This window comes from Anolis sagrei, chromosome 3, assembly GCF_037176765.1.
Source record: "Anolis sagrei isolate rAnoSag1 chromosome 3, rAnoSag1.mat, whole genome shotgun sequence".
Taxonomy (NCBI): domain Eukaryota; kingdom Metazoa; phylum Chordata; class Lepidosauria; order Squamata; family Dactyloidae; genus Anolis; species Anolis sagrei.
Window position 1 is genome coordinate 54,214,650 of NC_090023.1, and position 25,966 is coordinate 54,240,615.

The 25,966-nt window shown below is 37.9% G+C and overlaps 1 protein-coding gene across 2 annotated transcripts in view; it reads left to right on the top strand.

The window, feature by feature from the left end:
* The window catches only part of VGLL3 (vestigial like family member 3), a 29,488-nt gene extending 4,129 nt beyond the window's left edge, over positions 1-25,359 (top strand). For both annotated transcript variants that reach the window (XM_060770545.2, XM_067466677.1), the window contains 3 exons: positions 15,320-15,575; positions 17,040-17,534; positions 23,513-25,359. In XM_060770545.2, the coding sequence (XP_060626528.1) occupies positions 15,320-15,575; positions 17,040-17,534; positions 23,513-23,556 (795 nt within the window). In that variant the 3' untranslated portion in view covers positions 23,557-25,359. The remainder of the gene's footprint in view (positions 1-15,319; positions 15,576-17,039; positions 17,535-23,512) is intronic.
* The last annotated feature ends 607 nt before the right edge of the window (positions 25,360-25,966 follow it).

Here is a 25,966-nt window from a genome sequence, read left to right on the forward strand (position 1 = left end):
CACACAGCTGAATAAAATCCCACATTTTCTGCTTTGAACTGGATTATATGGCTGTTGGACTCGGATAACCCAGTTCAAAGCAGATATTGTGGGATTTTTGATTTTGTTATTCTGGGTTATATGGCTGTGTGGAAGGGCCCTGAGTCCAAACTGCCACATATTCCTGTTCAAAGCAGATATTGTTGGATTTTATTCAGCTGTGTGGAAGGGGCCTGAGTCAACCTGCTAAAAAAACCCCCAAAATCCCAACAGAAGAGTTTTGGGGTACTTCATTGTGGTTTATTCTTCTGGACGTTCGCTATACAAAGTGTTAACTGCACAGGCTTTTTGATGGATATAATGAAGTGAGACATGGTACACAAACTTTGCCATCATGTTAGTTTTTCAGATGTCACAAAACTTTTTTTTTTTGGTATTTTTTTGGTTGGGAGCAATGTTTTTTTTTAGGTGAATGGTGTTATTTCAAGAGCAAAATTGAAGACTTTATGGTGTGTTAGTACCCAGCATTTTTACATCTTTGATATATTATTAACATACATTGCAAAATGCACTTATTTATTAAGTCCCATTTAACAAAAGATATATAAATTGGAACTATACAGCCTATCTCTTTGTGTGTGTGAGAGTGTGTGTACCCTCAAGCAGCCCATCAGTTTGTGATAACCCCATGAATTTCATAGTGATTTCTTATTTCTTATTATTTTCTGTATTTCTACCCCGCTCTATCTCAGAGCAGATTCCAGTTTTGGCAAATATTCAATGCCACATTAAACATAAAAGCATACAAATACACAATACATTAAACTATAAAATCAAATAAAGCATATAAATACGATTAAAAAACTGTTAAAAATTGCACCTAATCCTGTAATCATAACTCAAGCTGCTTTGTTTATATCGACTCCATGGATGTGCATTGCACTGTGGTTGTGCTACTCTTCAAAGGCAAGGAATACTTAGAAGAGGTCAGTTCCTTTGTCTAAAATAGGGCATTTCTTGGTGGGCTTCCATCCATGTACTAACTAGAGCTTATCATGCTTATTCTTCAAGAGCCGATGGGATCTGGTGTCTTTGGTGCAGTGCGTCTCAGCCTGGGGGTCGGCACCCCTGGGGGGGGGGGTCACAAGGAGAGGTGTTAGAGGGGTCCCCAAAGACCATTCAGAAAACACAATATTTTCTCAGTCATGTGGTTTCTGTGTGGGAAGTTTGTCCCAATTCTATCGTTGGTGAGGTTCAGAATGTTCTTTGATTGTAGGTGAACTATAAATCCCAGTAACTACAACTCCCAAATGTCAAGGTCTATTTCCCCCAAACTCCACCCATAGTTGCATTTGGGCATATTGAGTATTCATGCCAAGTTTGGTCCAGATCCATCATTGTTTGCGTCCATAGTGTTCTCTGGATGTAGGTGAACTACAACTCCAAAACTCAAGGTCAGTACCCACCAAACCCTTCCAGTATTTTCTGTTGATCATGGGAGTTGTGTGTGTCAAGTTTGGTTCAATTCCATCATTGGTGGAGTTCAGAATGCTCTTTGATTGTAGGTTAATTATAAATCCAGCAACGACAACTCCCAAATTACAAAATCGTATCGGGTATTTGTGCCAAATTTTGTCTTGTGAATGAAAAAACATCCTGCATTTCAGATATTTACATTACAATTCATAACAGTAGCCAAATTACAGATATGAAATAGCAACGAAAATAATTTTATGGTTCGGAGTCATCACAACATGAAGAACTCTAGTAAGGGTTCACGGCATTAGGGAGGTTAAGAACCACTGCTTTATGATATTTAGTCAGTCTGTCTCTTTACTGCGCATTTTTTAGATTGCAACGTCGCTTAAAAGAATTTTTACATGCTCAAAGATGCTGAAATAAGACAGTACAGAAAAACAAATTAACACACCCCATACTCAAAATCTTCTACAAATCCCATAAGGCCTGTTTTACCCTCTGACTTAAGAATCTGATGTAAGAGAGTAAATCAGGAAATTCTTATCAGGCTGACAGCATTTTTAGACTATGTTGTGCGTGGGTGAAGTGGGACTAATATTGACTTGGCCCTGGTGGAGTCAACTGAGAATAAATTTTTTTGTTGTTGCTGCATTCCATAAGGTTTTATCATTATTATTCACAAAAATTGTTTTCTCCCTACATGGGAAGTGATCCTTAAGACCAGTTTGCCTGGGAGACACAAATAAGGGCTAACGTACAAAGATCCCTACTTGAAGTTTATTTCCTCTTATTTATTGCCAAGATAGTTCCAGGAATACTTGGCTAAACTTTGTCAGGTTCATAATACGAAGATGGCAGGAGCATGTAATACTTTGGCTTTCCCCCACAATTAATTCTGTTGAAGTTGACTTTGAAATCTAGGCCTTCACAACTTTATGTGAAGTTCAACAATGTATTTGTTCCATATTAACAAGAAGTATCTTCCATAAACAAGCTTTAATACAAAGAAACAGATGCTTTCGTGTTTCATGGTATTTGGCAATTTAATATTACATTGGAAACATGAGGGTTTATTCTTAAACATTTCCATTCTACTTTTTCTTTAGATTATAGGGGATCACAGAGTGCTGTATATAAGGTTTTGGTAATTTTTTGCAGTGCTTGGCTAAGATATTAATTTTGGGGACCATATTATTTTCTCTGGTATGTTATAAAATAAAATAAAAAGATTGGCTTCCAAGTAATCTGGGGTAGGAATGAGTTGTATTGTTTTTGGGTTCTTCCCCAAAGTATAATGCATTGGAGATGGTGAAAAACCACAAAAACTTTCCTGTTTCACGGTAAGAGATAAAGCATTATGCATGTTGAAAGCATCAAGATATTTTGTTAGTAAAATAAGAGTTGAGATTGTGGCTCATGCTGTGCTTAAATGTTAACTTTTGTTAATTTATTTTAAATTATTTTTCAAATAACTTTATTAAAAATGAAAAAGGTAGCAAATTCTTAAATCTTCAGGATAGATCAGCGACATGAGATTACAGCAATTATTCTTGAGGTACTATACCAGCATCATCTCCAGTTACTGTATGTATTACCATATATACCCGAATATAAGCCAAGTTTTTCAGCCCTTTTTTAGACTGAAAAAGCCCCCCTCAGCTTATACTTGAGTCAAACTTATTTATTATTTTACTCTATTATTATTATTATTATTATTATTACATTTATTATTTTGCTCTATTATTACATTTATTTTTCTCTATTACATTTATTGTTTTACTCTCATTATTATTATTGGAAGGATATGTAAACACATTTATATAGAAGAAGGTTAGAATAATGGTTTAATCAGAGTTGGACAGTCTTATCTTAAATTACAGTTTTATGTAAATATTAAAAAAAAACATTCAACCTACGGATGCTTCAATTAATGTAGTTTTATTGATATCTATTTATTTTGAAATTCACCAGTAGCTGCTGCATTTCCCACCCTTGGCTTATATTCAAGTCAATCCGTTTTTCCAGTTTTTTTGTGGTAAAATTAGGTGCCTCAGCTTATATTTGGGTCCACTTATACTCAAGTATATATGGTATTTCATACTTGTATGAACGTGCCTTATAAGACTATCAACATCATCATCTTATCTAATAAAATTGTCTGATTTATAAGCGCTAAATTTAGATTAATTTAAGCGAGGTAAGGAGTAGAGCTGAGCAGCATAATACATTTTATTTTTTTCTAATGTATTTGACCACATTTTTGTGTATTTATAACATTGAAAATGAAATGCTCCCTGCAATTTCAGGGCTGGTATATGACCCGAAGTAGCCAGAAAAGAAAAAAAAAAAGGTTCCCCTGACACTGTGGAGACCAGAATCCACTGACTGTGGCAATATGAAAACAACCAAATTAACTAAATTTATATATTACACATACACATATAAAAAAAAACAGGACTGCCACATTCACATTAAGTAGAAACAACTGGTCTTCTCTTGAAATATAAAACACAGTCTTCATGTGAGTAAATGTCCTGTTCTTTATTCCATATAAGTAGACTCCAGTAGTCACATGAATTGACTCCAACCTACGACCGGTTTCGACTCGCAAGAGCCTTTGTCAGGTGGTTGGGTCTACAAACAACGCATATCATGAATACACACATAGAATTGAACAATTTGTTATATCAAGTTTGTAAGAACTTATACAGACACTCTACTTACTCAAATTATCACAAAAAGCTCAACTTTTGAGGTGAGCAATTCACCTAGTGTCTTCTGGAGGGGTGGATCCTAAGGGGACATAGATAGTGGCTAAAGGTAATATTACATTGCAACATGAATTATAAACTATAGAGAAATACAATATCTATGAAACAAAAATAATATAACACTTACAGCTAGTCTTTGTTGAGCAATATACCCTGCAAGAAGTTTTATTCTGTGGCGAGTATAGGATCAAAATAACTCAACCCATTACTGATATAGCAAGTACATTGGTCAGGTGATAGTGACATCGTTAGCACTTAAGAATACATTGACCCGAAGTACCCAGGAGTAGGTAAATCTCAGTTTTGTACTGGCTTAAATTTGTTGGCTAAATCAAGTCTTTTCTTCATTCATTTTTGCCATATTTTTCTATTTGTTGCATTATGTGCCCCAAATCTGCAATTGTTTAGTATTAGCAATCTTAATACAATTTAGCATTATAAATGTATTACATTTTTTTCTTCTCGTTCCACTATAAACCCAATAAAACAGTTACATATTTTAGATTTATCAAGCATAGCACTGTCTGATATTTGCAAGGCCCTCAGCTAGACACTGAATAATCTGCATGCACCTTCAGCATCTTGTTTCTTTGCTGGGGATGTTCCATGTGCCTTCTGAGCTGTTAGGCATATCCAAAATCGTCATGGTGCTGTAAGTGAGGCATTCTGATCTGAGGTTCTGGGTTCCTGGAAAGCCACTAAGAGGTCCAGGAGAACTAGTACGGACACACTCCCCCTATCTAGCTCTCTTCGTAGATTATCCACCAAGGCAATCAACACCATCACTGTCCCTTAGCCAGGCCTGAAACCAGATTGAGATGGATCCAGATAATCAATTTCATCCAATAACCCTTAGAGTTGTGAGGCCACCACCTTCTCCAGAACCCTGCTCCAAAAGGGGAGAATGGATACTGGCCTATAATTACTTTCTGACTGTGAGATCTGTTCAGCAGTGGAACTCTCTGCCCGGACTGTGGTGGAGGCTCCTTCTTTGGAAGCTTTTAAACAGAGGATGGATGGTCATCTGTCAGGGGTGATTTGAATGCGATATTCCTGCCTCTTGACAGGGGCTTGGACTGGATGGCCCATGAGGTCTCTTCCAACTCTTTGATTCTATGATTCTATGAATTGCTTGGGATCCAGTGCCGTTTCCCCCCACAAAGTTCTACTGCCTCCCTACATTTAATGCAGTTTCAAACTGGTATTGAAGAAAATGTTTATGCTCTGCAGATGAATACATAAGAAATCCTGGAACCAGTCTGAGGCCTGCATGGTGATTACACAAACGTCAGGGTATTGATGCATGTTGGGGGCTTAATTTCACACACTTTTGAGGTACTGTGTTGTCTAGCCACCAGAGATCAAACTGCATAAAATGATCAATACAGATGGGGCCTATGTCAATGTCATAGGATTTTGAGAAAGAGAAGAAAAATCAGTCCCTTCCTTGCCTCTTCAAACAACTGATTTAAATTTTACAGTTGACTGTGCCAACCATTTGTTTAAGTGATACATGGAAGCAGATCTTTGTAGATGTAAGATATAGAGGCAAATGTTCCTTCCCTTTGGAACTTTCAATCAAAGTAAAATAAAAAGTAATTCAAGTTTTATTTACAAATATGATCAGCTACAAAAGGACCAGAATGTCAACATTTGAAGTCAGTGGAGTACAAACTGCACTGCCAGGAATATTTTGGGGACGTTGGAATACATGTTTGGCTGTGTAATGCCTTATAAGCCTGCGACAGACTAACACACACCCCTCAAAAATTGGCTTATATAAATCCTAGTATAAACAATTTCATTTGACATTTTCATTTTTTGTCTTTTGGCTCTATCTAGTTTGTTCTGCCTTCAGTGTTATCAAAATATGTTGGAGGAAGAATTCAAATTCATTTTCAATTCATTATAATTTAATCATGAATATTGCTCCAAGCTCATGTTTTCTATAATGGTTTACAAAACTTTGGTATCTTTACCCAACCAAAATGAAACACTCGAGTCTTATTTGTTTCATTTGAAGGATTTTAGCCCATGCATAATTTTTCTCATTGATTTTAATATGAATGTGAAGAGCAAAGAGAGTACTATGTAAGGTTTTTATGGAGGGCATGCGTACTTGTAGATAGTGTTTGTTCATGTCGTGAAGTTGTTTCTGGCCTATGGCAATCCTAAGGTGAACCTATTCCTGGGTTTTATTGGCAAAAAAAGATTCAGAAGAGGTTTGCCCTTGTTTCTCTCTGTGGCTAAGAGGTGTGACTTGCCTAAGGTTACCCAATGAGTTTCTAAGGTCAAGTGGGGATTTGAACCCTGGTCTCCAGAGTCATAGTCCAATCCTGCCAAATTACATTGACTCGCAGTACCTCTCTGTATGTATTCCACATTCTTATAAAGTATAATATATTAGCCATTGACATTAATATTGCATAAACTGAAACAACCAACCCTATTGTTTATAGCAGTGGTATACATTTTCCTTATTATGTTTTGAAGCAAATGTATTTTTTCTGAGTCCCATCATTAAGTGGAAGGCAGGATGCATATCATCATCATCATTATCACATTCCTATCCCTCCATTACCTGCCAGCCATTAATTGTTGACTGGTGTACCCTTTTCATCCTCACTCACATTTATTTGGTGGGTGGTTTGAAAGAAACGATTGATTTAAAATTCTCAGAGGCAATATAAATGACTGGATTTTACCAGGCACAATTTTTCCATGTCTAACTTTTTCTTTCCTTTTCTTTTTAAAACAGAGTATCTATATATATAAAAATCCTACTGGCGTCCAACGGGGAAGCAAAACTCTAAAACCCCTCCACAAAACTCTACCAAAATTGCCATGCCCCAAGGACAACCCACTAGGTACAAACTAATCCACTCAGAAATCCAAACCGCACAACAACAACCACAAAAAACGGCAAAACAACTGAGCATGCGCACTGGCGCAAACTCCCCGGCGCGCGCACACGCGCGCGCGCGCGCGCCCCCTCACCCCCCTCGGCGCGGCACACACACACGCGCGTTCCTAATATGTTAGGAATTGTGGGAGTTGAAGTCCTAAACACCTGGAGGCCCAAGTTTGCCCAGGCCTGCTCTAGGGGCCTGAGCATGGATTCCCCCACCCCTCCTCCTCCTCCTCAGGCCTTCCAGACTAGGCCTCAAGGCAGCCTCTCTCCTCTCTCACCGAGGGGCGGGATGCCTCCCAGCTGGCACACGCGGGCCCGGCTCCCTCCTTCGGTGCAGCAGTTGCCCAGGATGCTGAGGGCCAGGTCGAGGGTGCGGCGGGGCCTGGGGGCACCGGCCAGGACCCTCAGCAGCGGCGCCAGCCCCCCGCACTCCCGAAAGCGGGCGAGGCCTCCGGCCTCCTTGATGTGCTGCGTCCGGAGAGCCAGCAAAGCCTCGCCCAGGCCCGGCTCGGCGCCCTTGTGCAGCTGGGACAGGCAGGAGCCTAAGGAGCCGCTCCCAGGCCCCTTCCCGGTCCCTGGGCCTTTCGAAGGCGGAGCCGCCATCTTGGCGAAAAAGAGGCCCTTCTTCTCCAACTCAGCAGCGGCCGGGACTACACTTCCCGAAGACCGTCGCGGGCCGCCATCTTGGCGCGGTGCATGCTGGTCCCTGTAGTTTCTTCCCCACCTATTCTCCATTAGTTATACCAAACATCAAGGAGGAAAAGGACTCGCGTCCCATAGTGCCGCGCGTGCACACACACACACACACACACGCTCTGTGCATAATGAGTACCTTAAAAACAAAAGAACCAATGAACGAAATCACACCAAATTTGGCAAGAAAACGTCTCACAACATAAGGAGTACGGCCATCACACAAAAAATATGATTTTGTCATTTGGGAGTTGTAGTTGCTGGGATTCTGAACTCAATCAACAATGGAATTGAACCCAAACTTGGCACACAGAACTCCCTTCACCAACAGAAAATACTGGAAGGGTTTGGTGGGCATTGATCTTGAGTTTGGGAGTTGTAGTCCACCTACATCCAGAGAGCACTGTGGACTCAAACAATGATGGATCTGCACTGAACTTGGCACAAGCGCTCAAATATGAATGCAGATGGAGTTTGGGGGAAATAGCCCTTGCCATTTGGGAGTTGTAGTCACTGGGATTCACAGTTCACCTACAATCAAGGAGCATTCTGAACCCCATGAATGACAGAATAGGGGGCAAAATTCCCACACAGACCCCCATGACCAACAGAAAATACTTAAGGCCATCCAATCCAACTCCCTTCACCAGGGCAAGAAAACATAATCAAAGCCCTCCTGACAAAGAGCCATCCAGCCATAGATATAAATAGATATGATTTACACACAGAGAGAGATAGTATTATAGATTTGAAAGAGACCCCTGAAGAACGACAGTTATATCTTGCCTGTCCCAGAGTAGGCAAACCAGACTCTCTCCACATCAACACTGACAAGGAAACAGCAGGAAATACTGTTTACCCACAAGCAGAAAGACATGACATAGATTAGAAACCAACACTTTCTCATTACTTTATTTTCCAGATCAACAGACTGGGCCACAGCAACGCGTGGCAGGGGACAGCTAGTACTATATAGACAGTCCTGAGTTACAAACATCTGACTTACAAATGACTCATAGTTTCAAACGGGGCAACAAGAAGTGAAAGAAATCTACCCTTAGGAAGGGAAATTATTCCTGGAAGAATAATAGGGAAAAGGTGTCTCAGCTGAAGCTTTTTCACCAATCCTTATTTCCAGCACAAGCCATTTTTTTCAAAATCCAATGATCACAGGAACAGAAAGTGAGGGAAAATCTTCATTATGCTGTATACCAAAGAAATGTATCCCAACAATACAGCATGTGCTTTGTAGATGACATTTTACAGATTTTTTTCTCCAACACCTTAAGTTAAAGAAGACTTTGTAGCAAAGATGGAAATTACTTCTGTCTCAGGACAGTTCCAGATAGCACTTTAATCTGAGTGCAATTGGGTTTTGATCACAGTAGCTAATTGTGGTTTGCTTTAAGAACATGGCAAACATAGGAATTATATCCGTGTACTTAGTGGTAGATGAAGATCATCAGGGAAGCATTGGATTGAAGAATTAGTCAGATTTATTCTGTGCCTGCTATCTCTGCCAGGTGACCTTGGTCCTTGTTTCTGCATACTGAAGTAATGTTGAATGCTACTGTTACAGGGCATACCTTGGTGCTGTTTTTTGTCCCCATCTTAACTCCACTATTATCTTTGCAGTATTATTAGTTGTGCTATGAAAATGTCAGTTGCTAACATTGGCAAAATAACCCAGGTCAACAGAGTGGCTTTCCCAAATTCTTCAGAATTAAAATTTAAATGCACAAAGACTGTTTCATTAATTCATTAATTTCTAAATCATTTTTATGAACATTCTTTTATATCAAGGTACTTTGAATGAGAGTTATAACATTTGAAGCAAACATTTGTTTTAAAACTAAACTCTTTCCGGGCTCAATGCTACGAGATTGTTGATTCTGTAGTTTGGTGAGGCCTCAGCACTCTGGTGAAGGTGTCTAAAGACCTTGTAAAACTACAGCTGCCATGATTCCATGGCTTTGAGCCATGGCAGTTTATATCATATTACCTTACAAAGTGATTTATTTCATTTCTATGAGTTGGCATTTAAAGGGATTTGTTTGGTTTCTATAGGTTGAAAATAATATATTGATTATTATCTTGCTGGTGAAACATTCTTAAGGCTTGGATGGACCAAGGTCTGATAATGATATTTAAGTGTTTACAACTTCACTTTGTTGTGTTATAAAGGTTCAAATAGTTGTTAACTATTGGGAAATATAGTATATCAGATATGTAACAGGCTCTTTTTGTTTTCATAATTGAAATAACTTGTTGTTTGAAGTAGCCACTTATAAGTATATCTTATAAGCATATCCATGAGGCCACAAGGAGTCAGAAGCAACTGAATGAATAAACAACAGGATAAAAAAGAAAATTATTTGATTTTTTCCTTTTACCCTGAGATATGCTTATAAGTGGCTACTGCAAACAACAAGTTATTTCAATTCTGAAAACAAAAAAGCCTGATTGTGGAGCATTATTTGGTTAATTTTAGAAAACCAAAACTGATTAGTTTTTCTAAAATTAACCAAATAATGTTCCACAATCATGCTTGGGATGAGAAAGAAACAAGACTGAAATGCAAATGCTAACTCTGAAAAGAGCATTCCTGCACAGAGCACCAGCTCAGGATATAAGTTTTAATTTCCTGAATTCCTCTCTCCTGTCTACAAATATTAACAGACTTCCAGGCAACAGCATCTGGATTCCAGCAATGTGGTTCAATGTTGCCTCCAGTCCTGTCCTTCACCTGTGAATTTTATTTGCCTGCTATTGGGAAAGGACTATAAAATGCTGAGATGAAAATACAAGTTTAAAATGACAAAGCATAAGTGTTAGCGTGGAACAAAGTGAATGTTAAAGAACGGAGATTCGAATGGAAGACAATGAAGACCACAACACTGTTTTCCTCTTCCTTCCTTGTTTTCTTTCTTTTAAAAAACCCTTTCAATGTTGTTTAAAACATGTTGAAAACAGCAGCCTTTAAAATGAGATACAAGTTTCTAGGATTGTGGTTATTTAGTTGTCTAGGAGGCACTTGTTTTTATGACCCTGTAAAAGAAGAAAGATGCACATTCTATATGTAGTTGAAGTAGTTTTGACACAAGGTTGTTGGAAGAAAAATATCATGTGATACAAGCAGTGGAGTGTTCAGATTTCTTCAGATACATTCAGAATATGCTTTTACAGACTGCATGAATAGCATGAATGTGCAGAACATTGTGTGAATTGTACAGAACATCTAAGACTTTTAATTCCCATTTGTTGTATGGCATTTGTTTTCTTATTGTATATGCTTATTGTATGAAGGAATTATTCACTGTTACTCAGAGGACGTTTGCCTTTGCATAATTGCCACACATCAAGAGCTTGGTGTTTGAATCATGAGTGCTACAATCTCCAAGAATAAGTTTTCCAAGTGCTGTACAGGCTGTAGCTGATTGTAGTAGAGATTGGACTTGTCTTAAAAATGTATCTATACAGCCTAGCCATCCCTTCATATGCATTTATCTCTACTTTTGAACATGGAAGTGTCAGAAAATAGTGGTTGCAGCACAGTCATTCTCTTTTTGTGTGCAAGAGCCATCTTACTGTGCTTTTCATTATCCTTTCGCCATCCTTCTACTACACACATCTCGCCCACCATGTCATTTTATGTGTACCACGAGGCTTTCAGTGCCAGAGCAACACAAATGACTCCTTGAAGGCAACCGCAAGGCTGATGTCACCTTTGGTGAAAACAGGTTTGACATCCCTGTTCTACGACAAGGATGGGGCTGGGCAGGGAGTCCTTTTGGTGGTCTTGGGCAACTTAGTTGGAGTCTAGCCTTCTCCAAACCAGTTTATATGGTTTGAATCCAGCCTTGGTGCTCACATAAAAAAAAGAAGATAAAAAGATACTATTGGCATGCATCACACACTGTCACTGGATAAATTCCTGCAATCCAGGGAAAAAGAATGGCATCAGGCTGGTTATCCCAAGCAATCTAATTGAAGAGTGTGGCTTCCCAACAATTCTTTGATTTGCTTTCATCGAGGCCAGAATCATGAAGACATCTAAGAGGAGTCCAGTCTCTCCCACAGTCAGCTACAGCCTGTGCAGCATTTGGACTTTTTGTTTTTGTATTGTAGTACTCAGAATAAAAAAAAACCAAGATTATGGCAACAAGAATGATTGACAACTGGAAAATAGAGGGAGAAAATGTGGAGGCCGTGACAGACTTTGTATTTCTAGGTGCAAAGATTACTGCAGATGCAGATTGTGGCCAGGAAATCAGAAGAGCAATGTCCAATCTCAATAAAATAGTAAAGAGCAGAGACATCACACTGGCAACAAAGACCCGCCTAGTCAAAGCCATGGTATTCCCTGTAGTAACCTACGGATGTGAGAGCTGGACCTTAGGGAAGGCTGAGTGAAGGAAGATAGATGCTTTTGAACTGTGGTGTTGGAGGAAAGTTCTGAGAGTGCCTTGGACTGCGAGAAGATCCAACCAGTCCATCCTCCAGGAAATAAAGCCCGACTGCTCATTGGAGGGAAGGATACTAGAGACAAAGTTGAAGTACTTTGGCCACATCATGAGGAGACAGCAAAGCCTAGAGAAGACAATTATGCTGGGGAAAGTAGAAGGTTAAAGGAAGAGGGGCCGACCAAGGGCAAGATGGTTGGATGGCATCCTTGAAGTGACTGGACTGACCTTGAAGGAGCTGGGGGTGGTGACAGCTGACAGGGAGCTCTGGCGTGGTCTGATCCATGAGGTCATGAAGCGTCGGAGACGACTGAACGAATGAACAACAACAACAACTCAGAACTCAACAAATTCAAATTCTTGATCTGTGACAGTTGTGTAAGCAACACTGTACAATTCCTCCATACAATAACTATGTACAACAAGAAAACTAATTTTTATGACAAAGGGGAATTAATAATGTTAGATGTTCTGCACAATTTCCATTCCCTTTTCCCCATGTTGTGTACAAAGCTGTACCCACCCACAGCTATAGGGTGGGGAACCCAGGCTCTCAGAAAAAAAAAATGGTACAGTGGAATGTTTGAAACATGCATTCCACATAATATTGTTCTTTACGTTGATTTATTTTGACATTTTGGATTGGTTTGGGAGAGAGGAAACAGAGAAGAGACATGCAGTGGCTTCCACCCAACATTGCTTTGTAATCGTTTCCCTTTTTTTCTCTTATGAATTCTAAAAGGGTTTGTTTTTTCACATAAAAGTCATCACAGTTAATCACCTTTTGTATGTAACATTTTTTATATAAATTAATGAAATGTTTTTTTATGCAACGTTTTCTCGAATGAGAGAAGGACACAGATTTTTGTTCTGTACCTTTATGTTGGGAAATAGGTCTTACAAAAAGTTTCATTCTGACACTCATGTTTGTGTGGATGTTACAAGAAAAAGTAAAACTGGTGTGAGACACTGAAGAGGGCCTGAAATAGAATCATAATACAATACCCATACACGTGGGATCAGTACAAGCAGTTTTATCTACCTGCATCCAACAAAATATACCTATTTCAGGAATTTTCTAGGTTTTCCAGGTGATTCTATGGATCTGCTAGAGTTAGAGCGGTTAGCTACAACAAAACTCTATGGTGACTACTGGCAGGTTGTTTATTTCAGTAGGGTTTGTCCCTCCTGAAGATATATGGGTTATATTTTATAAAGCTGGAATATTTTATAACACATATTGCTCAGGGGTTTAAGGCCTTAGTCATAACAACAGTGATAACAAGACTTTGACTCATTGAATCAAGGTTACATAAATGTTGATTCACTCTTCAATTAATCTACACTACCTTGGGGTGCAGCTACGTTAGAATTGATGAACTTTCATACCACTTTAATTGTCATGACTTCATAATATTTATTATTAATTATTATTATTATTATTATTATTATTACTTGCTTCTCCCCATGGCTCAAGGCAGGTTACTGCATCACTAAAAACACATCCTTCTACTACACACGTGTTTAACGTAAGTCCCATGGGCTGGATCTAAAAACATTCTATAAAATATACGTATTAAAATATATTTCTGTAAAATACATACTAAAAGAACAAGAATAAGGGTTAAACACAAGACACAATTTTAAAATTCCTGATTAAAATTGGCTGGGTAGGCCTGTTTTAATCATGACAGGTCTTCAAATGTGCTTTAAATTCTGGAAGGATATTCATAAAACAATACAACAAGTTTTGAAAATAAGATTTAAGTACAAACCAGAATACTTTTTAATAGGTATGTTTGACTTTGTTTTAGATCAAAACCAAAACAAACTTTTGACTTACATGATGACAGCAGCAAGACTGACGTATGCAAAATTATGGAAACAAGAAATCACTCCAACCAGAACACTATGAGTACTAAGATTATTAGATATAATGAATATGGACATATTGACATATCAAATCTCATGTCACTCCCCAAATCCCAAAAAGAAAACTGACTGGACCCCCCTGAAATGTTTTTTGAAAAATGAAAATCTGGAAATAATAGTAGAAGAAGCTATTATATGAAACACACGGAACAATTGAATTCAAACTTTAAAAGGACTAGCACTATATAAATAACTCCTTTTTACCTTTACCTTAGATCATAATTCTTTGAGGCAAAGAAAGGAAGTACCAAATTCCACTCTTGCTCTATTTTAGGAATTTTTTTTTCTTTTTTCCTTTCCTTTCCTTTTTTTTAGAAATTAGTTTTATTTCTTTATTTCTCATTTATTTCCCACTTTTCTATACTCATTAAATGTTCCCCCTCTTTTATTGTATCACTAAAGATTTTTCTTCAGAATAAAAATTATAATTAAAAAATAAATAATAAATGTGTTTTAAATTCTGACAGCTCATTTAGTTGTCAGATCTCTTCCGGAAGGTTGTTCCACAGTTTTGGGGCAGCCAATAAAAAGGACCTCTGGGTGACGGTCACCAGTTGGGTTCTGGAAGGCTGGAGTACCTGCCCCCTAAAGGACCTAAGTGTTCGGGGTGGATTGTATGGGAGAAGGCGATCCTGTAGGTAACCTGGATCCAAACCACATAGGGCTTTAAAGGTAAAAACCAATACTTTGTACTTTGCCTGGAAACTATTTGGCAGCCAGTGAAGTGACTTTAGTGTGGGTGTAATATAATAATAATAATAATAATAATAATAATAATAATAATACTTTATTTATACTCTGCTACCATCTCCCGAAGGACTCGGTGCAGCTTACAAGAGGCCGAGCCCAAATACATCAGTAACAACAGCAATACAGACAATAAATAAACTCATAAACAAAGCAATAAACAGTAACAATAACACCATATGTTCACTCTTAGATGTTAATATGTTCACTCTTAGATGTTCCTGTAGCCAGTGTAATTTGTCCCAGGTACCCTGAGACACAAGAGGAATGAATGTTTGCTTCCGTTATCCACAATTAATTCATTGCCTTTTTTTTTTGTCTTTCTGTTTTCTTTCTCATAACAGAGTAAAATAATTGTGTACCACAAGATGCAGGACTCTCTGGAAGTGACACTTCCCACTAAGCAAGAGGAGGAAGAGAAAGATCAGCCTACCGAGATGGAGTACATTAACTCTCGCTGCGTCCTTTTCACTTACTTTCAGGGAGACATTGGATCAGAAGTGGATGAACACTTCTCGAGAGCTTTAAACCAAGCCAGCAGCTTCAGTCAGGAGACTACTATTTCAAAAAGTAAAACAGGGCTAAACCCGCTATGGCGAGGTAAGGTTTAGAAGTAACAGTGTAGTTTACATCACAGTTTATTTTGTGCAGTTGCTTCTGTGGCTATGTAAGATGTGTATTTATTTGTGCCTAAGGTCACGTTCAAGTAGATATTCTCATTCTATTACCTGGAAGACATAGCTGTACAAAGAGTTGCGTAACCAATGCTTGACCCATCCAGTTTGAAGGCCCCAATCAAAATTTAGAAAATGCTAGTCAGTTTGAGCATCCCTTATCTGGAATTCTGAAATGCAAAATACTTCCAAACCAAAAATTGACCCCATGGATGGCTGAGCTAGGGACACCTTTGCTTTGTCTTAATTCAGTGTACTCAAGGTTTGTTTCATGCATAAAATTATTGAAAATATTGTGTATAAAATTACTGTCTGGATGTGTATAAAGTATTTGGGTTTAGACTTGGGTCTATTTGCATATGAAAAAAACAGGTATTTTGGAAAATAAAATTCAAAACACTTCTGGTCCCAAGCATGCATAGCCTTTAATCTTTTAAAGCAACCTGAACTTATATATCTATTTTGAACTGAAAAGTTTGTAAACATACCATGGAACATTTAAAATATATACTATATTGTGGAATTTGAAAAAAACCTAACACATGCTGCTTACGGCCAGATGTTATGTGAGCTGTATGACTCTCTCACTCCCTTCCTTCGTTTCTAGTGTGGTCACTATTTATCCTTGCCAATTTATAGGTTTAGTAATTTGTTTGCAGTAGTTGTGCACCTTTTACTACTGAGCCAGTTGGGTCTTTGGACTATAATAAAGATTTGATTGATAGTATTCTTGCCTTTGATGTATCTTCAAGAACACCTAACTCAAAATTGTTCCTCAATTGGTATACAGAATGATTCCTTCCATATCATCAAACAAATTCCTACAGATATCTCCTCTTTAGGAATGTTCTAGAAGTTAGCACAGAGTTGTTTGGAAGGATGTAATAAATTTCTAGAGATGATGCATTAGTCGGAATTTTCTAGGCCCTTCAGGTTGGCTCTGTGGTAACTCTCAGTAGGAGCCATTCATTTCAATAGGTTTCATGGATTTCCATGGTAAAGTTGGGAATGTTTTCTCCACAGGCATGAGAGCCATACTGTTATGTGAAAATGTCAGGCACAATTTGGAGTTGAGGTGGCAGGTGATAGAAGAGGTAAAGAAGCATATAAACTGAAACATATAAACAAGTAGATTAATTGAAGGGGATTGGAAGGAAAGCCCTTTGCAAACAACCATCAGGATCAGGCGTCTTAATTTTGAGGCAACAAATGTATTTTCTGAAAGGTAAAACTGCACATTCTTCACTTGATGAAACCACTCTCAAAAATCTGTCTAGCCAAAGATCAGTCATAAAGCCCATGCTCTTTTAATCATTCTAACAATGCGGTTTGTTATTTAGCATGGATTTTCAGAAACAAACCTTACCTTGGGTTTTTTTTCTTTTCAAAGAGAATTCAGCAATAGCAAGCCATAGGAGTGGCTTTCCAGCTTCATTTTGGACCAGTTCTTATCAGACTCCTCCATGTTTAAGTGGAGTCCATCACGATTTCCAAGTTACTGCACCAGGCACCTTCTCAACAGCAGACCCCAGTGGCTGGCCATCACATGCCCTGCATCAGACTGCTCCACCTCCTCCACCTAGCATGTCAGAATCTTGGCATTATCCATTAGCATCTCAGGTGAGCCCTTCCTATGGGCACATGCACGATGTGTACGTGCACCACCACCATCCACATATGCATCACCACCATCACCGCCCGGCTTCGCACCTTGATCCACGATACAGACCTTTGCTGATGCCATCAGTTTGTGCAGCCAGAATTCCTTCACCACAGTGTGACACAACAAAGACAGACCCTTCTGCAGTTACCAGTGCTACCTCAGCATGGGCAGGAGCCTTTCATGGAACAGTCGACATTGTGCCAAGTTTTGGGTTTGACACAGGTGAGCACTGATTTTGGGGTAGATGGGTTGTTGTTAAATAGCTTTGATGCACAAAAGATCTTCATGAGGCATAGTTATAAACAGCCCTGCGAAGGCCTTGCAAACTGAGGTTCATGGCTTTCTTTATTAAATCTATCTATGTGAATTTTGTGGTAGGTTAAATTATTTCAGTAAGCATCTTATAACTGAGGACTTATGCAGCAGATGCCCTAATTGTGTCACCAGATTTGCAAATCTGAATCCCTGGCATGGCTAGATGAGGCTGAAGTTGCATAAATATTAAGATCTGCAAAGAGAAGTTAAAAGATGTAGGTGTTCATTGTCATAGAAATAAACATACAGTACATACAACTTATTTAATACAGACGAGCAACTCCAGGATTTAACATTTTATCTTTTCATGATTTTAAAAAAAACCCCTAATCGTAAACATCTTTTCTTATATAGAGTACATTGGAATTGGATTTTTTAAATGTTGTAGACTTCAGTTTCCAGACTTATAAGTAGGTTTCTCTGAAATCAGAGGAATACAGGGTTCTTGCTTGTTCTTTCAAACATCTGCAATGAATCTGGTTTGTTAATCAGTCCTCTTCAGGAATAAGATGTTCTGAATTCAATCATTGTAGACCCAAGGGAGCAAAAATGCTTTTAAAAATCCAATCCAAATGCTATATACACAATTCTCCTTAGAGCAAGCAATCCTAGAATTCTGTAGAAGTGTGCTTTCAAATAAAGTATTCCAAATATATTAAATAATTCTAAGATGGAGAGATAACTGCTGAAATGAGAAAATTATTCCATTCCTTCCCGTGAGTCACTTATGCTTGTATACAGAAACATTGTAATGTGTAATGTTAAGGAAGACTGGCATCTGATCTTGACAATGTTGTAGATTCCCCATTAGGTCAACAGCATTCTAAACATACATTTGATTACATAGAAAGTAGTATGTTTCCTGCCCCTGGTCAGCAGAACTAGAGATAGGGTCAAGTTGGTGTTTGGCAAGAGAATTGGTTTTTGATTTTTTTTTGGTCAACTTTCCGTTTGTGTATCTGAATCAACAAAAATGGTCTTACCAAAATGAAAAAGAATGCCTGTCTAGCCAGTAAAAAACAGAAGTCTGTTTTTGCATGATGAGTACTCCACAACTTCATTTTCCATCTGGTGTATCCAATTCTCATTCTATATGATACAATAGGGCCTTGTTTAGAACCAATGTCTTGAAACATAATCTTGTATCTACCTTGTTTATGTATGTAACTGATTGCAACTGAGATAATCTGCCTGTTTTAAGACAGAGCTAGGGAAGCCTGGCCCTCCAGATATTGTTAAAAGAGTATAACTCCCATGATATCTATCTAGGGTATGAATGTCAATGACAGAGCAACTTTTCTTTAGCAATGAAAAAACTGAAAGTAGCCCATTTCTGATCCAGTCGATTATTGCTACCTTGGATGCACATACTGGATTGAGCTCCTCAGATTTATAGTAGCCTCCTGCAATCTGGAAATCTCCAGGTGTGTTTGATTGCCATTCCCACTGAGATTATAGGAAGGTATAGAGCACCATGTCTTAAGGGCATCTGATCAGAGGGAAGTGATAGCTTCACTTGCTGTAAAAAGGTATGATTGGTGTTCTGGAGAAAGTGCTGCTAGATAGATCTTTTGCAGACTTAGATTTAGCAAGATTTCCAAAGTGTATCATCCTCTGCATGAAAAAACAGATGCATGATTAGAGGATCCAGCTAGTTGAGCAGCCTCTTTTTCAGAAACATTACCCAGATGCATTTCTGAAGTTTATAATCAGAGTATAAATTTGTTCCCCAACAATTAGTATTCAGAGGCATTTATTCTTTAACTATTTAGTTTATTGCTTGTCATTTATCTATGATGTATGGTGTATGTCTTACCATATTCCCCAGGTATTGAAGTCATACATGTATACATATAAATATAAAGAGGGGCCACTTATACTTACACATGCAGGGACAAACTTGTTTCTTAAGTTGCAGTAATGGTACAAATACTATCACAATATGTACAAACTCTAGTATCTTAATAGACCAACCTCCATTCCTCATCAAACCCTCATCAGGTTATTACAAACTTATATGCAACTCAGCTACCACACCCCAATTACAGTGACACCTGTATAGAATAGCTGGTTGGTACATCATTCAGAATATTCTGGGTCTTGGTTTTGCATTTTACAGATCATGTGATAAACACAGGTGTTGTGCTTTTGAATTATGGTTTATGATGTATCCAAAACTGAAGAGTGATAGGATGATTCTTTGAAACCCAGAAAACTGCATGGAGTGTCGTTACCTTCCCGCTGAAGTGGTACCTATTGATCTACTCACATTTGCATCTTTTCGAACTACTAGGTTGGCAAAAGTTGGGGTTCATAGTGGGAGCTCACCCCACTACGTGGTTTTGAAATGCCAACCTTTCAGTAAGCAAGTTCAGCAGCTCAGTAGTTTAACCCACTGCACCACCTGGGCTATATCATCTATATTTTTCTGGATTAAAAAAGTTGCTACTGATTCTTCTCCAAAGTCGGCTGTGTGTGAAGAAGTGGTACAATCTTAGCAAAACATAAATATGGACTGATGAGCATAGGAGCACATTCCAATCTTAAGCAAAGACTATTTTAACAAAAGATAAACCCTCCCTCACAAATTTTGTTTACAGTTACCTATTAATACAAAGTACAACTACGGAGATTTCAGGAGATGCCAAATAATGGCAGAATGACTGGAGTAGCATCTACTTTAAGATAAAATATTTGTTCATCAGAAGCCTAGCACAGCATGTGACACAGAGAATAACAACAAAATTAAGATTAACAGCTATATAATGGACATTTTTTTCAGAAAAAAATAATTGGCAAAATTAAATATAATTAACAAATTAAAAAGTACTTCCCTTGGAAAATTCTGTCTATGTGCCTTTTCTGATCTCTTTCTCTATCTCATTTGTGTACTATTTGCTGTATACCAGCAGGCTTACTTCCCATACTCTTATTTTACACTATGCACCTGCTATACCAGGAAATTTAGAAAAATAGCATATCTGGAACCTTTAAAAGTCTTTACAATTTTTATTGTCATTAATAATGTTTGCAGCTGTGCAAATTATAATAGAGTAATTTAATTTCGTGTTCTCAGTTCCCAGTACGCTAGAAGCAATTTTTTTTCTCTATGGGATTTTCCTTTTGGCAAGGTATATTTATCAGGAAATTTTGTCTTTCTGTGAAACTTATTCTTGTTGAAGGCATCCAATATGGTAGGAATTTTAAGATATCTTGTTGTTTAGCCAATCCTACTATCTATTCAACAGTATGGAGAACATCTTGCAGAATTCATTGTTCCCAAATAATTGAAAGTAGCTGGATGATACTTCAATTTAAGCAAGTTCTTTGGTCTGTGTGTGTATGCATTTGCCTACAATGTTCAAAGCTTCTGTCCTTCTCTTCCTCCACCATGGACTCGAATCTCAACTAAAGCTAAGTCAATCGAGTCTGCTTCTCTCTCTCTCAGGTCCACTGCAGTCGCCTAACAATAGTGCCTGACTGCCTGCAAAGCTAAACTGAACCCAGTGTGGAACTCTTTTCTCTTTCCCTGCCTAATCGCAGATACTCAGGAATTTGAAGAGCAATGGCCCTGGCTCTGCCTTGTTATTTCTCCCCCACTCCCCCAGCCCTGATTGCCTGACAAAATATTTGACTTTGTCTCTCGGTAGTGCTTGGTTGCTCTGTGAATTAAAACTGCATCACAGAGTTATGATTTTTATGTAACCTACGCAAAATACCAGGTGAAAGTTTTGATTCTTAATTTCTTGACATGGGCAACACTCGCACATCGAAATATTGCATTGCATGTATGGATCTAATGAATTAAATCCAACTTATGACACGCAATCAACATTTTTCACACCCCTAATATTTTAAAAAGAAAATCAGGCTTGCTTAGTTGCAAAATTAGAGTAAAAGAAACTGGAGTACAGTGAAATTTAGAGTACGACTTCACAGAAAATAGTGCGAGTAGCATTTCATAGAATCATAGAGTTGGAAGAGACAACATTTCATTATAAATTTATAGTTGATCAGTTGTCTATGTATCTTTACATATCTTCGGGCAGTAGAAGTAAATGTATGCAGCATTCAGGAAGACAATGACTGGAACGGCGATTTGACAAATGAGACTGTTTTATTGTTTTAATTAATGTTTTATTGCTTATGGATGTATGGTTTTAATTTGATTTATGTTTAATTGTAGTGTATAATTGTAATTGTTTGTACTGGCATTGAATTTTGCCATTACTTATGTGTAAACTGCTTTGAGTCCCCCTCGGGGTGAGAAAAGTGGTATAGAAATACTGTAAATAAATAAATAAATAAATTTAGCAATATATGCTACTGGTTTGGTGAATCTGAAAACATTCATCTATTTCTATATAATAATCCAGTTTAAAGGTGGTTGAAGGCTACAATGCACACATTGGATGCTGAAAGTTGTGGTTCATTGATCTGTTGTATTTCATAATGGCTAATTATATGCTTGTGTGTCTTGCAATTTCCATTTTCCTTCTTTTCTTGTTGGTGGGAAAATAATGGACTTTGAGAATGTCCATCTTCTATAGTGTTCCAGTATTTTGTTTTGTTCAAGTGCAAAACAAGAAAGAAAGAAAAAGGAAATCATGAAACACTTGCTTTTAAAATTAGAAAGGATGAAATGGGGATTTTTTTTGTTCACATTGGATTAGGTCAGGGAAAGAGCTTGTATGATGTATTTCTAGGTGTTCAGACACGAAGCCTGAATTCAAGATTACACACAGTAGACGAAAGCACTAGTAACATACTTCTTTTGCTTCTTTCCAGTTGCACAAGTGGTACCGTAGTATATTTCTTTTCCACATAGTGCAATTTTGCCTCAAAATATGTAAGTTATTTTGAAATAGGGTGAACACTATCCTTGGGGGACTGTCAGAGAGCATTTAATTGACAGTGTTCTATAGAGAGATGTAATGTTTCAGACTTTATTTTTTACATATACAGTTCCCCCATGTATTATGCATATTTGTGTTACGCAGTTTTAGTTATACACAAAGATCTACTTTGGGGGAATAGATTAATAGCATTTCAATGCATTTCAATGAAAAAATCACTTTGAGATAATAATAGCTTTATTTATATCCTACCACCATTTCCCAACAGGCACTTGGAGTGGCTTATAAGCAGTGGAATATACAGATACAGTAAAACACCATAAAACACATAACATTTCTTTCTGTTCTTTAAGGCTGTGCTGCTTTCTGTCCCTCTCTACTCTTTAACCCCAGAAAAGGGATGGGTCTTCAAGGGTGATGGAAGAAGGACAAGGAGTGGTCAGCAATTTTAGTCCTCTTACGGCCATGTTGCATTTGTATGTGCTGTTTTCTATCCCCATCTCAGCCTCACCACTCTTGGAGCTGCTTCCTCAGTGCTAGACCCACTGATGGGGGCTTTATGGGTCTCTCAGCTTCTTCTGTGCTGCTACCATTAACTAAGGAGGTTTGCACCTCACCCTTCTGCCATTTATCTAGCTGGAGCGACCCTCCTTTAACCCTTAAAAAATAAACAGGAGAATACTAAATGACTTGCTCTTGAGAGCAGAAACTCAACCAACCAATCTCGCCAGCATGTCAACCCAACTCTTTAGGTTTTAATCTGTTTAATTGTTTGTGATTATGGTCATTGGTCATTGGATTTTCAGGAGAGAAGTACTTTCTCTTCTTTTTAATATTATTTTATAATGTTGGATAAACTTTCCATCTTTATCTTGTGTTGATTTGTTCTTCCTATTATGTTGGCAAAATCTATAATTTTAAAAAGGTGTTGCCCAAAAATATACACAGTATTGCGGGCATATACAGTTGTGTGTGGGTTTTTTTCATTGTAATCGTTATAATTTTTCTTGTGTCTTCTTTTCCAAACAGGCATCCAACATCAGGACAAAAGTAAGGAAACATCTTGGTTCTGAATTATCGGTGGCTTTTACGAGAAATCCAGAATTCTCACCTTCATGAAAGGGATACTGTGGTCTTTGTCAGAGTTGCACCAGACATACTGCCGAGCATAGAGATGATAAACCAACCAGCTGTGATTTCATACTTAAGCCTTTATCTTTGGAAGGCCATTTCGAAATCCCAGAATGTTGAAAAGAAAGAAGAGAAAGCTAAATACTTCTTGTAGTATATCATTGTCATCTGAGCCTGTGGCAGCATCCCAGCAACATGATGTCTTTTGACTCCTTCTAACAGTGTTTTGCTTGGTTGTGTGTTGTGTGCACCAAGACACAGCCTTGATTGTCAGGAGGGACCTAGCCTTGACCAGCAGGCATCCTTCAGGAATACAGTTTTTGTAGCTCTTTTGTGCATTTATTTTTGTAGTAATACAGAAAGTTTGCATAAGCATCGGTGGGCTATTTTAGACCAATGTAATATTTTTAAAATTTAAAGTTTAAAATTGTTCTGTTCTGTTTAAAGAACTTGCTTGCAGAGATGCACTGCCAAAAACTTTTTAAATGCATAGTTTATAGATGTCCGATGTGCTTGTATGAGATTTTGTTGTTATTTGCTAAAATACTTGGCCATTCTGAAATGGTTCATATAACAAGATCTTGAATGTACTTTGCCTTTTGCTTATGTAATTATTCAAATGCAAAATAGTTTTTATGGCAGAGCTCTATCACTGAATTTTTCAAAAAATTACTTTGCTGCTGTTGAAGACAATTTTGAGTTAAGAGAGATGATGAGAAAATATCTGAAATAGCAAGGCTCCATTTCGTGTTTGAAAATGAAAATAATAAGCACAGAGTTAGGATATATGTACACTGTATATAATTATTATTTAACACACTTTTACACCACTTCAATTGCGATGGCTCAATGCTGTGAAATCATGGGAGTTGTAGTTTTACAAGGTGCTTAGCCTTCTCTGCCAAAATACTGATGCCTCATCAAACTACAATTACTAAGATCCTGTGGCATTGAGCCATGACAATTAAAAGTGATGTCAAACTGCATTAATTTTTACAGCACACATGCACCCTGAGTTTTATCTTTTAAACTGGTTTCAGTTTAAAATTGGCTGGGAGCTTTATGAGATCTATGGTTCCTAAAGAAATGCATTCAAGCTCTGTGGCAGCTGCCCTCCCTTAAATGTCCTGTTTTCTGACTCTGTGATACTTCCTTTTTCTTTTCACCAACTCCCATCTGTAACTCCTAGAACATCTAGTTGGGCTTTCAAAGGACCTCAAATGATGTCCAGTGGAGTTTGAAAGATTCATACACTGATTTGAATGTAGAGAAAATCATTGGGTTCATCAATAAGGCTTGTATAATGGAATATAAAGCCTATAAGATGCAGCACAGAATTTGTAAGCGCAGTTATGAGCACATCACAGCAAGTTGTTGCTGCTGCACCGTTTTGGGGATAGCACCTCATAGATCTTACACTACAGTCATACAGATGTCTACTTATATATATACAGCTCTATAAACAGACTGCATGTTGGTTTACAGCCTGGCTCTTCTCCTGTAAGCTGCTACTGTTATGGAAAGTCATAGGGAAGTCATTTATTGGAAGTCAACGAGGCTAATTAGAACTGAATGAATTTCAGTTAGAAACAAATGAAAAGGAAATCTATGGTTGGAACAGATTCTGCAGTTATCCATAGGAGAACTTACCACTAATGGTAGTTGTATTGACAATGAGGCCTCCTTTCTGTGAAAACTTTGTATATTGAAAAAAAACAGTGCTATTAAATACTGGAATATAATTATTCATTTTTCATTGTCACTATTTTTGCTGTAGTTGATGGAGTACTTTCTCTCTTGTTTCACATTATAATTAAATTAAGCAAAGCCAGAATACTTTGTACTTCCTCTATCCAAGACATAGATTGGTTCTAAATTCTTAAATTATTCACCAATATGTGGTCTAAAACAAAACATCGAAAGGCTTAAAGCTCATACTACTAAACTTGAAAGGGTACAGCTTGAATTGATATGTAAGATAATAAACTTTAAAATGCCTATTTATGCCTAGGTGCGGCCGTCTAATTCTAAAACATATTGTTCCTATACAAGGATTCCTTTCTGAACTGTTATGAGAAACAAGAAACAGCTCTCTTCTCTCTTTGTAGCTGGGAGCTCACTGTGGCGCAATGGAGTAAATCCTTGTGTTGGCAGGACTGCTAATCTAAATGTCGACGGTTTGAATCTGGGGAGCCGGTTGAGCTCCCATCTGTCAGCTCCAGCTTCCCAAGCAGGGACTTAAGAGAAGCATCCCACAGGATGATAAAACATCTGGGCATCTCCTGGGCAACATCCTTGCAGACCGACAATTATCTCACACCAGAAGTCACTCCTGACACGAAAAAAATACTG